This window comes from Brienomyrus brachyistius, chromosome 17, assembly GCF_023856365.1.
Source record: "Brienomyrus brachyistius isolate T26 chromosome 17, BBRACH_0.4, whole genome shotgun sequence".
Classification (NCBI taxonomy): Eukaryota; Metazoa; Chordata; class Actinopteri; order Osteoglossiformes; family Mormyridae; genus Brienomyrus; species Brienomyrus brachyistius.
This window is the reverse complement of record NC_064549.1, coordinates 623152-634996: the sequence shown is the minus strand read 5'-3', so window position 1 is coordinate 634996 and position 11845 is coordinate 623152. Positions and strand designations below refer to the sequence as shown.

General features: G+C 47.6%; 2 protein-coding genes across 3 annotated transcripts; one reads left to right on the top strand and one right to left on the bottom strand.

Annotated features, from left to right (window-relative positions):
• Nucleotides 1-22: 22 nt before the first annotated feature.
• LOC125711423 (uncharacterized) lies at nt 23-2778 on the top strand. The gene is made up of 2 exons (XM_048980298.1): nt 23-159; nt 866-2778. The coding sequence occupies exon 2, from the start codon at nt 903-905 to the stop codon at nt 1902-1904; it is 1002 nt and encodes a 333-aa protein (XP_048836255.1). The 5' UTR covers nt 23-159; nt 866-902; the 3' UTR covers nt 1905-2778.
• Nucleotides 2779-3567: 789 nt separating this feature from the next.
• On the bottom strand, nt 3568-10908 carry abcf3 (ATP-binding cassette, sub-family F (GCN20), member 3). Of its 2 annotated transcripts, XM_048980295.1 has the most exons (22): nt 10761-10891; nt 10432-10499; nt 10182-10329; nt 9960-10036; nt 9738-9793; nt 9566-9663; nt 9352-9474; nt 8631-8897; nt 8268-8348; nt 8062-8121; nt 7918-7974; nt 7793-7815; nt 6987-7042; nt 6698-6898; nt 5964-6040; nt 5815-5859; nt 5285-5417; nt 5061-5149; nt 4884-4975; nt 4555-4687; nt 4359-4446; nt 3568-4263 (listed from the first exon to the last, which is right to left on the bottom strand). In XM_048980295.1, exons 2-22 carry the CDS (start codon nt 10469-10471, stop codon nt 4105-4107), a joined length of 2103 nt encoding a protein of 700 aa, XP_048836252.1. In that variant the 5' UTR covers nt 10472-10499; nt 10761-10891; the 3' UTR covers nt 3568-4104. The 2 variants fall into 2 exon arrangements, with proteins under 2 accessions (XP_048836252.1, XP_048836251.1); XM_048980294.1 differs by lacking the exon at nt 10432-10499 and having other exon boundaries at nt 10761-10908.
• Nucleotides 10909-11845: the final 937 nt, after the last annotated feature.

The following is an 11845-nucleotide window of genomic DNA, read 5'->3' as shown; positions in this document are numbered from 1 at the left end:
ACCGTGTTTGTTTTTAGTGCGGTTGTCATCGTGACGGCTCGTCACATGTCACGTGACAGCCCTATCCTAGGGACTGCCCTGAACATGCCGCAGCACATCCTGCCGACTTCGTATATACGCGTTCGCTCCGCAGACCTTCAGCCGGCAGGACCCACTCTGGTAAGTGTCTCTTAAAGCGTGTTTGGACTCACATTCGCTATTCTGGTACTTTAACTCCGGTAATTGTGCTTCAAATAGAAATGTTGTGATTATTAATACGAAATGTAGCGACAGCAGACAGATTAGTTTCGTTTTCTGCGAACCTGTTGAATATATATATATATATGTATATATATAAATATATTTACGTGGAATTCACGTTTCATAATGCTTTATTTTAACCACCGAAATCGAACTCACATTTATGTTACTGGTCTCTTCAGCTTTTCTGAGTGTGGTCGTACTGGCCGTATTCAGCTTTAGTACTTAACTTTAGGTTGATGTTAAACTCAAGGAACAGTAATGACGGAAAGAATTAGGCAGGGACATCTGGTGACAAGTCGTAGGTAAGAGATGAACGGATCACGGGGGATGAGTCTTTATTGGGGGGGCTATGGCAGACATAAATAAAAAAAAGAAGCTATGCATGACTTAAGCCAATAAATAAGCATTTATTTTGGGGTCTAAAGCATCCTTAAAATAGGCCTAACAACGCCCCTGTCTGGTAAGGATGTTTTAATTGTGTGGCCGATACAGGAATCCACAGTTGGGAGCGATGGCTACTGGGTTTAGTACATTCCACTAAAGCAGGCAGTAACTGCTCTAAACTAGTTGTTATTGACTGAAGTGAGATTATTCAAAGCTCCTCTTTTCTGTGTCATTCTAGCTTGTTCTCCCATCCCAGGCTTTTGACCCAGACAAAAATGCAGAAAAACAAAACAAGAAGGCAAAACAAGAGCAACTGCACAGGTTCGACTGGTTCCTCAGCAGGACCAGCCATAAAAACATCCCAGTCTGTACCCTCGAAGACCTCGGGGGGTAGCAGAGAACAAGTCAGGCAGGAGGAAGGAGAAGCAGATAAGTTGAGCCATCAGCGGGGAGCAGCAGGTGCAGCTCGAACCCCCAGCCAGAGCTCCAAGAAGGGAGAAGGTTCTGTTCCCCCGCTGCCCGAGCCAGAGGATGTGGTTCTGGGCGTGACGCTGAAGCAGACTGAGCTGGAGGCCGTGGAGAAGCTGACGCGGGGACAAAGAAACAACCCCAAGTGGTTTGCTTGGCGTAAGAACCGCATCACGGCCTCCATCGCGCATCGTGTCTCCCACAGCCGCTTCGTCTCTGGGAGCAGTCAGACCCCACCTGCCTCCTACCTGGCCTCCATCGTTGGGGACGGCCCTCATGTGATGACACGGGCCATGGCCTGGGGTGTGAATAAGGAATCGGTGGCAGCTCGGAGGTACCAGAAGCTGAAGAGTGAGGAGCTGCGCCGGGCCGTCTCTGTCCGGGACTGCGGCCTGTTCATCCACCCGCAGAAATCCTGGCTGGCAGCCAGCCCCGATGGTATTGTGGAGATCCCGCAGATCAGTGAGCGCCTCCTGCTGGAGATCAAGTGTCCATTCAAGCACCGGGAGAACACGGTGGCACAGGCCTGCCGGGAGGACCGCAGCTTCTGCCTGAAGCTGGCGGACGGGCCGTGCCCCTACCAGCTGAAGCAAGAGCACAGCTACTACACACAGGTGCAGTGCCAGATGGCCGTGGTGGGCATCCACAAGGCCGACTTTGTGGTGTACACTCAGCGCGAGACAGCTATAGTGCCCGTGACCTTTGACCCTCACTTCTGGGCATCTGTGGAGGACAAGCTGGAGATGTTCTACATGAAGGCTGTGGTGCCACATGTGCGGGTGAACCCGGCCTTCCAGCGCGAGCTGTAGAGCCGTGGGACGATTAAGGAATTAACAAAACGATTAATTCATAAGTCAGTGAAACCACACCCTTCACTGACATTTCAACAAACAGTGCAGTCGTTATGCAGAATAAACAGCTCTTGGTGGTCATCCTGGGGCGTCTTCCCATGAGTAGGCTTTTCCTTCGTGACTTCTGCACATCTGGACAGTGGTGCTGCATTGTCCAAAAGACAAAGACTTGTAACTGTTTGAAAACATTCACTGGCTTAAAAAATACCACTGTGACAGAAAACTGGAATAAACACCAGCTGCCTGGTGTTGAAACAGCCGGCCGGACAGATTAATCTCGACCCCTGCGAGTGATATGTGGGGTCAGGCATGACGGGGAAGTCCGGGTAAAAATGCAGCACATTGTGTGATGGGATTCAGGGCCAAACACACATGTCCCTCCTCCTGCCCAGCAGCCTCAGACGCTGAAATGCTCAAGTTCTCTGCCAGAGTTGCTCCAAAATAGTAGGAGTCTGGGGGAAAAAGTGAGACCCCATCCATAGCCACCTAATGCTGCCTTTGTTTTCGTCTACAGCGACTGCATGTGTTTTACTGCCATTCAATAAATGACAAAGTACAAGCCTGGAAAACATAGAAACATTGATTAGAATGTTCTGGAAGCCCCAGAGCATCACAAAAGGTGAATGTAGCGCAGCAGGCGAGGGATCTGTGCCTTTGTCCAGAAGGTTCTGGGTTTGAATCCCACATCTGGCATAATAGTCATGTCACTGTTGGGCTTTTAACCTTAACTGCTTCAGGGATGCTGGCCGGTCCTGGTCTCTGATCCGCTGTTTTCCTCTCACTCGTACTTTTTTTGTCAAATGTGTTAAAACAAATAAAGGTGTTGAATGAACATTGTGATTCTGTGAATAATTGGGCTAATTCTTCAGAAACCTAGGAACTAGAAAATGAGGCCATTAGCCATGAAGCTACGTTACTGCAGAAGCTCAGGTTCACCAGAAGGGATGGCTTCACCAAGCCCACTCATTATTTGGGTCATCTCGGATATGCACATTTCATTTTATACGAAGAACACACCCACGTTCTGGTTCAGACAGAACATTGGGTACACAGTAAAACGACACACTTTGCAGAAATGTCAGCAGAATTAAATGACCTGTTCTGCAGAAGATGGAGCTGAGACCAGAGAGTTTATGATCTGCCTGCTTCTCCTTCTGCAGATGTGACACAAGGTGTCCGGTGAGTCTATTCCCCAGCACGTTTATGTGGATGATGGATTCGGCTCATGAGCTGCCCACAAGTCCCTGTGGACTCCGACTGGATCCAGGGGTCTACGGTTCCCCGCCCAACTAACCTGAAGTGAAGCCTTAAACAAAATCCACACTCTGTGTCTTGAGAACAAATCACAGTAACACCAACCTCTCTGGCTTGTTTTGTGTTCCCTCAGTTTCCTTTTTATCACAACCGAGAAAAATGTGTAAGAAAACAGCAACATGAACTTCACAGGACTTCTGTCCTGACTCCTCATGTGGCCAGAAAGCAGCCGTCACAAACATGACCCCCCCATGGCATAAAGTTTATAATAAATCCAGAGTTTGGCCCTCAATGTGCTAATAATTAACTCCACCAACCACACGTATGAAGCGTAATGTTCCTGGAAGAACCACGACTCAAACTGCACTTTTGTGTTTTATTCATTTATTAGCATGTTGTAATGAATAATTCAAAACAGCTATTTATAAGTTAGGTACAGCATCGAAAATGGGCAAAATCTGATTTAGGTTCATAATAATTTTATATATGGATGAATGTATATAGATTCCTCCCACCATGCTTATGGTGAACTGATGGTGGCTCAGAGGGGTAAAAACAGCACTCAATCTGCTCCAGGCCACACGTCCAGGAGGATAGCAGCCTCCACACTGGTAAAACAAAGCAACCAACAGCAACTTCCTGGGAGAGCTGGCCCCTCCCACAGCCTGTCACAGCTGTGCTGTAGTCCAATCAGCACATTCAGGAGGCGGGGCTACGGACTGCGACAGTTTCAGGTGATTGGAGGATGGAGCTGGGAAGGGGTGAACTGCAGGGATGCTGAGAACCTATCAAACAAATTGTTCAGTCTTCCCCAGAGGGTGCTGATTGGCAGTGGGGGAGTCATGTGGACCAGCAGATCAGTTGATCATGATTTTGTCCTTCGGCACAAAGAATCCCACCGGTCTCACAGGTAACCCTCCTTGCGGAACTGCTCCTGCAGGATGTCACGGTATTCGTCGAAGCCCCCCTCCATACGCCTGACTGTGCCTCCCTCGCACACCCACAGCTCCTTACACACCATGCGGATGAGTCGTTCGTCATGGGAGACTAAGATGACCCCGCCCTGGAACGGAAAGAGGGAAGATGGAATTTACAACATGTCAGACTCACATAGCTACCAGCAGGAGGCAGCGATGCACATCCAGAAGAGATGCCCACTTTGAATTTGTTGAGTGCTTTCCCTAAAGCCTCAATTGTCTCCATGTCTAGATGATTGGTAGGTTCATCCAAGATGTAGAAATTGGGGCTGCGAAACACAAAAGAACAGAAGTCAACACATCACAAGCACGGGCTAATAAGTATGTCTGTGTACGAGTCTGAGATCGTCTAGAGATGCCTGAGCAGCAGGGATCACCTGGGCATGGTCATCTGAGCGAAGGCTACGCGGCTCTTCTGCCCCCCCGACAGGCTGGCCACGGGTCGTGTTGCCAGCTCGCCCGTGATGCCATACCTCCCCAGTTGGTGGCGGTACTCTTCTTCCGGTCGGCCTGAAGTAAAGAGGAGTCACGGGGATGTAGCAGGCACTGCATACATTTACTTTCTCTTGAGAAAGCAAGGTCTTCGGGATTTGAACCAAAGACCAATGATCCTAACCCGTAGAGCAACACACCGCCCTATAGCACGTTTCACAGGCGGGTCAGGGTCCAATTCCACATGTGCTATTGCAGATCGGGGGGGTCGTACCTGGGAACTTATTGGCCAGAAGCTCTATGGAGCACACGTTGAGGTCCAGCTGGTCCACGTGGTGCTGACTGAAGTAGCCAATCTTCAGGTTCCTGTGAGACAAAGCCCCATCTTGACTCTCCCCTATGACCACGGGGGGGGGGCACACGTTGAGGTGCGACCAGGCCCCGCACTCACCTGTGGGCGTGTCGGATGCCACTGACAGGTGTCAGGTCCCCTAACAGCAGCTTCAGCATGGTGGACTTCCCTGTACCGTTCTCACCAACCTGAGGCGGTTTGCACAGAGAGCACAGTTCATGATGCTGCCACACTTCCTGGTTTAGCGACGTAGCGGCGGCATTAGCATTAGCGTTAGCATTAGCATTAGCGTTAGCATTATCATTAGCGTTAGCGGTACGCACCACGCAGATGCGGGACTCCAGGTCAGCTGACACACACAACCGGGAGAAAAGACGCTGATCAGCGCTATAGTAGAACTCCAATTCATCCAGCTGCAGAATCGGGGGAGACAGCTTCTCGAAGTTATCTGGGAACCTGCAGCAACACACACACACCGCTCCGGCTATAGAAAAGAACGTCATGAAGTTCCAGTGTCTTCCACGTACATCAGTTTTCATACCCAGGGCCATCCTAGCCATCATATGTCACCTTTCTTCCCATTCTGAGAGGATGATTAGATGCGTGAGGCCCCCTGGTGGCCACTGGACCCTTAGCAGGTACCAATTCCGCTCTCCCAGCATTGACATTCCCTGGCTGTAAAACTCCATAATCACACACTGCTTCTACAAAAGGTTTTTTTGAGGAGGTATGCTGTATGTGCAATGGCAGTGCTATAGATGGTTTGGAAGAAGCATGAGATGAAACCATTTCAGTGCACAAATGGGAATATGTTAGAAAATTCTGGCTCAGAGCACGGCATGTAGACACTGACCGTAAAACCACCTCCGAATCCTTCTCAATCGGCTTCAGTTCAGGGCTGTAAGGTGCCAAAAAAAAGCATCAGCGAATGTGCAAAACACTGATGAAGCTGAAATATCCCAAAGATGAACAGACAGGACGACGGACCAACAGGAGACTCACAGCTTTTCCAGAAGTTTCAGCTTGCTCTGCACCTGTGCAGCTCTGTTAGCGTTGTACCTGAAGCGGTCAATGAACACCTGCGAGATGGGCACACAAAGCTTTGTTACCTGTGCGTTTGTGCGTGTGGTGTGCTTACACCTGACTGCAGTAATGGGCAAGACAAAATTTCATGAACCATTTGCTGTATTTTCTGTCTCCACTAGATGGCGCTCAGCGTATGCACCAAAGTAAACCAAGAGCACCATCTAGTGGGGTCAGAAAATATAGCAAATGGCTCACAAAGCATCATTTTGGCCATCACTACTTGACCCTAATGGACAATGTGTCTCAGCTGGCTCTGTGTTCAAGGGTTGCCAGTTCGAATCCCACAGCTGACCAAGTAACCAAATCAGTGTTAAGCAAGGACCATAATCCAAAAATAAGGCTTTATGCGACACTCAAGTTTTGCTATCATCTGCATATATTAATCTGTTTATTTTCCTTAACAGTTAGATGGGGTATGTGACTATCCTTTGTACTTTTGCCTTTATTTTTTAAAGTACAGGTTTTTTAGTGTTCCTGTACATATACAAAACACACAACACACCTGGAAATGGCTCACTGTGTCTAAACATGCATAATATTACCTTTTTGTTCATTTATCTGACATTTAAACTCAAAGTGACTGCAGAGGAAAGGGTTATAATTTATGTTTGGCTCCCTGGGATTTGAACCCATAACCTACGCAGTGTTACCTGGATATGCTCTCTGTACTGGAGTTGGGCCTCATATTCCCTTTGCTGGTTCTTCAAACGGTCCTCCTTGGTTTTGACAAAGTTCTCATAGTTGCCACGGTAACTCTCCAGCCGCTGGGAGTGCAGGTGGATGATGTCAGTCACCACGGCGTTCAGGAAGTTCCGGTCATGGGAAACCACCAGAATGGTGGACTGCCATGTCTGCACATCGGCAAGAGAGATGGGGGAGGTGAGCTCCTGGGATACAAGGGGGAGGACCAGCGTGCATGTCTAAATGCGGGAGGCAGACCTGCAGATAATTTTCCAGCCAGAGAATAGCCCGGACATCCAGCATGTTGGTGGGTTCTGATGGAGAGCAGACCAGAGTCAGAAATCGTGACAGTGATGTACAGCAGTAAAGAGCAGGTCTCAGGGTGTGTCCAAAATAGATACTGATCAGAAGCCTACTATACAGCCATTAATGTACAGTACATAATGTAGTACATACTGTATTTATCAGTGCATGATACTATGCATGCAGCCAGGTTCACTGCAGTCGGCAACTTTCATATTGCTTGACATGGATGTTTACCAATAGCATAGCTTGACATCAGCAAAAGTTATCAATGGAAAAATCACATATGCGTGAACTTATATTACCGTGCATTATGTTCTACTTAAATTTGTACAGTGATGGCACTTCAACTGCCATACTGACAAAACATTTGGAGCAAGCAATGTTCTTTCCCACTACAATAGACTTGCAGATTAGCATAGCGTCCATCATTTGCACACTTCAGAATTGCACAGAATGTAGCATGACATCTGGGTACAGTTCACCCATACTAAAGATTTGTACATACTGCTTATTTCACATACTACATTTCACCTACTACTTAACAAACAAGGATGCAATCTCGGACACACCCTTAGATTTTAAGGCACCAGAACATTCGAAGCGGGCCCTGCTACGGGACCATGAGAAAAATATTTAACCCAAACACTAATGAGTAGCAGAAATACTTTTAGTATTATTAGTTATAATACTAGTATGTCTGTATTTGAATCAATCCAATCATCCAGTTCTCCTCACGATAAAACTGGAGGTCTACTTACCATCAAGTAACAAAAGATCAGGCCTGAAAAACAGAGAAACAATGGAGGGGTGAATTTACAAAATTAAAAAAAAACACGGATCAGACTGAAGGGGAAAACAGGAATAAAGACGAAGGGAAACTCACCGGGCAAACAGTGCCCTGGCCAGCGCCAGCCTCATCCTCCAGCCTCCAGAAAATTCCCTGCAGAGAGGGAATGCACCCATAATTCACTCCAACATATCGGAATACCTGCATGCCAACACTTCAGTCACAAGGGGGAGCACTCACTTTGTCGTCTGCTGCTGCATTCTGGGAGAAAAGCCCAAGCCCGCCAAGATGACGGAGGCTCTAAAACAGAAGAACAAGGATGAGTCATGTGTGCTTGCGACTGGCCTGATGTCTGGCTGCTAAAAGAATATTCAGCTGCATTTGTTCAATGTTACTCATTACAGACCTATTACTTAACAGGTTTTTATTACTCATTACACACTTACCTGGCCGGGGCCTTGTCAGCCTCGATCTCCAGCAGTTTAGCATATACCTCTGATAGTCGGACACTGTCCTGGCTATCAGCCCTGTGACAGAAACGCAGGAGAAGGAAAGCACATCTCAATCATCGTTCTGCCTTTTAGGTTAAGGACAAACTTGTTTAGAGATAAAGTGAGAAGGGGGATGGCCATGCTGGACAGGAAAAACAAATTACAGACACAGGACCCGTTAGATGAGTGCATCTTGTGCCCTCTAGTGCCCAAAAGGCCCTCCGCCAGTCACCCCCATTTGCTCCCATCAGTCAACCGGCCTGCATCTTCAGGCTAATTTTGCACATGAGGCACCGTTCCTAGAGGCGGCAGACTCACGTGCCGCTGGCAATGTGAGCGTTGAGCTGCCGCTCCTCGGCCAGCAGCCCTTCACGCACGCTGTCGCTCTCTAGCACACTCTGCAGGGCTGTGGTGTCGTCGCCGGCCACCTCCTGCTCCACGTGCAGGATGGACAAATGTGCGGGCACACGCAGGTTCCTACTGGCCAGCATTTTCAGCAGGGTGGTCTTGCCCAAGCCGTTCCGGCCAATCAGGCCGTACCGACGCCCACTGGCCAGCGACAGCTCCGCCCCCTGCAGCAGGGACCTGCGGAACAGAGCCTCATTAAATAACACCCGCAGCCAGTTAGGCTTGATACACACTGTGCCCCTTGGGTCAGAGGTGGGGACTCACAAAGGGAGCCACAAAACTTGGACTTGACTTGGACTTGAGGATAATGACTCGAGACTTGGACCCTATGACTCGAGAAGACTTGAGTCTAAGACTTGAGTCTTGTGTCCTCCTCTTACTGTGGTGGGTTTTTTCTGCAGCAAGTTTTATTCAATAAAGGAAAAAAAATCTGACATAGGTAGGGACTCAAGTTACATGACTCACAACTTGACTTGGATTCGAGTCACAAATTTGATGACTTGAAAGAAAATGATGATGGAAAGACTTGAACTCAAATTGGATTTGAGGGCACATGACTTGACACCTGTAATATTTTGACACACGAAGGAGTGACTTGTTCCCATCCCTGCCTTGGGCCCTTTGTGCTTACCGTTCCCCGAATGACACATCAAAGTTCTCAATGCGAATGTCATAGCTCCGATTCTTCCCCGACTGGTCCACACGGCTGTCCTTCTTACTGCTGGCTTGGCTGGCCGATGCCTCGTCCAGAACCCTGGTGCAAAAACAGCCACAATCACAGGCCAGTCAGGGAAAAAAACAACAGGCAAGGGGTTAGTGTCAGGCTGTGGAGGACAGGAGCTCACAGTGGGGCCGTAGTTTTCAGGGCATCGCGCTCGTTCCTCCTCTCATGCTTGGCCCTCAACTTAGCCTCTGCCTTCTCCAGCTTCTTGGCGTCCACAGTCTGTCGGGGAAGCGGAAACCTGGTTACACAGCTCCCCATTACACCTCCGAGCACGGAAGGGGAGGACGCCTCACCGTGTTCTGTCCGCGCTTCATCATCCAGATCCCCTGGACATCACTGGAAGCACTCTCTGAGGAGAGACACACCAGCAAAGGGAGCGTGTGAAAATTACAGGCTCAAATCAAGAAACGTAAAAACACGCAGCCCCAAAAAAGAAATAACATGGAAGAGAAAGTGGGGATTTCAGAATAATTTATGGGGCCTGAGTAAGCAAAGAAAACTACAGTGGGCCTTACCGCACTCTGCGGAGATCTGGGACAGCTGGACGGGGGCATCCAAGAGGACTTGCCTCTGTACCTGATGGCAGCTATTGCTGCAGAGAAATATAAAAGCAGGGGCTCTTACTGATGTGGTAGGAGAAGGCAGTGTGAAGAGAAGGGAGGTGACTGGCTGGAACAGCTCTGGCAAGACCACCCTGGTCAACATGCTGGCCAGTCTAAGCCCTGGTGGGTACTCACAGCTTCAGCGTGTTGAACATCTGCAGACAGATACCTCGAATGTCCTCTTCATTCTTACAGTCCCCCGACACTTCCTGTAGGACCCCTCCAATCGCGTCAAATACCTCCTCTCCATCCTCAAAATCAGATCCTCCGCAGTTCAATACACCTAGCGCATGGAAACAAACAAACAAAAAACAATCAAACAAACAAACACACACGCTAAATGTTAGCGCGTGGGGAGTTTAAGGGGCAGTCTCTCTTTCCTGACCTGAAGGGGGCATCATATCCCACCCAGGCAAATGGGCCATGCACCGTAAAGTCAACTCTCCAGTACACCTAATAAAACGCAAGAAATCCACTAGAATTCATTACGGATCAATCAATAAAAAATATAAAGACTGTTCCTTTTAAAACGCTAATAGGGCAACTGTAAATTACGTTTCCCCTTCCAACCCCGTTGTCTTCAGCGATGACTGGTCGCTTCTGCCATTCAAACTGCTCCTTTTCCTTATCTAGCCTTCAAATATACCATACTGAATTAATCGTGTACCATTTACTTTGTTTTAGACGCATGGAAGAAACCGATGTCCTTCTCACCTGTGATATAATCGAAGACTTCGGTGTCAATTTCAGGAAACTCGCTCTTAAGAATATCCACGTACGTCGCCATGATACACCGGCCCCGTCAAGGAACGCGCATGAGCTCTTCGGCCACGCGGTTTGACGCATTACCGTGTGCACAGCATTGTGGGATATGGAGTTTTTATAAATAGCCCACTGGCTGTTCATGTACTTCAGCGTATATTTGTTGTATTATTGCTGTACATTTGCTTAGTAGCCTGAAGTAACCTATGGTTATAATGTCACTGTATATATACCTGAGATATGTTATTTTGTCGAAATGTACAGAGAATACTATATATGAAAGTCATCCATTCTTCAACTGTTTATCCTGCTCAGCGTCATACTAACATAATGTAGGTACATGAAGCTGTGATCAAAAGAAGTCAGACTCAGTCGGCAAAGATGGTCTCTGTAGTGAGTCTAAATTCAAATAGTATTTTTTCAAAACATGCATAATTAAGCACATAACTTAATGAACTAGTAAGACACAAAAACAATTTTAAAAAGAGTCGGATCCTGCACATACTTCTCAGGGAAGTGTGTGAGCCCTCATCTGGAAGCATGTCACTTCTATAAGTCAGAATATTACGTTCCAGTTTGTGCACAAAGAATCTGGTCACCTGTAACTCTGTGTTGTTTGCTCAATACGTATCACCAAGAACCATCAGTACTGGAGTGCCAAAAATTATTATCACCATATAATGAATACTGTGATGGGCTGGCCCCCCATCCTGGGTTGTTCCCTGCCTCGTGCCCATTGCTTCCGGGATAGGCTCCGGACCCCCCGCGACCCAGAAGGATAAGCGGTTTGGAAAATGTAAGGATGGATGAATGGACAGTATGTAGCGTCTTATTTCACCTGTAGTGGATGGATGACTTTCATGAGTTTCATAGACAATTAGATCTTTAAAATAACTATTTAAAAATAATGAAATGCTGTCAAAATCCTCCATTTTAATCTCCGATTGAGAAACATTATTGTCATAAACAAAACTCAGTATACAAATACTAACAATTCCTGTTGTGTATACCAAATATTTACAATTATAAAGTTGTCG

Coding starts and splice junctions, on each gene's coding strand:
- abcf3 (XM_048980294.1), bottom strand. CDS start 10,833: ATGGCGACGTACGTGGATATTCTTAAGAGCGAGTTTCCTGAAATTGAC. Junction 10,037..10,181: donor ATGTTCAACACGCTGAAGCT/GTGAGTACCCAC, acceptor ATTTCTCTGCAG/CAATAGCTGCCATCAGGTAC. Junction 5,860..5,963: donor CTGAAACTTCTGGAAAAGCT/GTGAGTCTCCTG, acceptor GGCACCTTACAG/CCCTGAACTGAAGCCGATTG.
- LOC125711423 (XM_048980298.1), top strand. CDS start 903: ATGCAGAAAAACAAAACAAGAAGGCAAAACAAGAGCAACTGCACAGGT.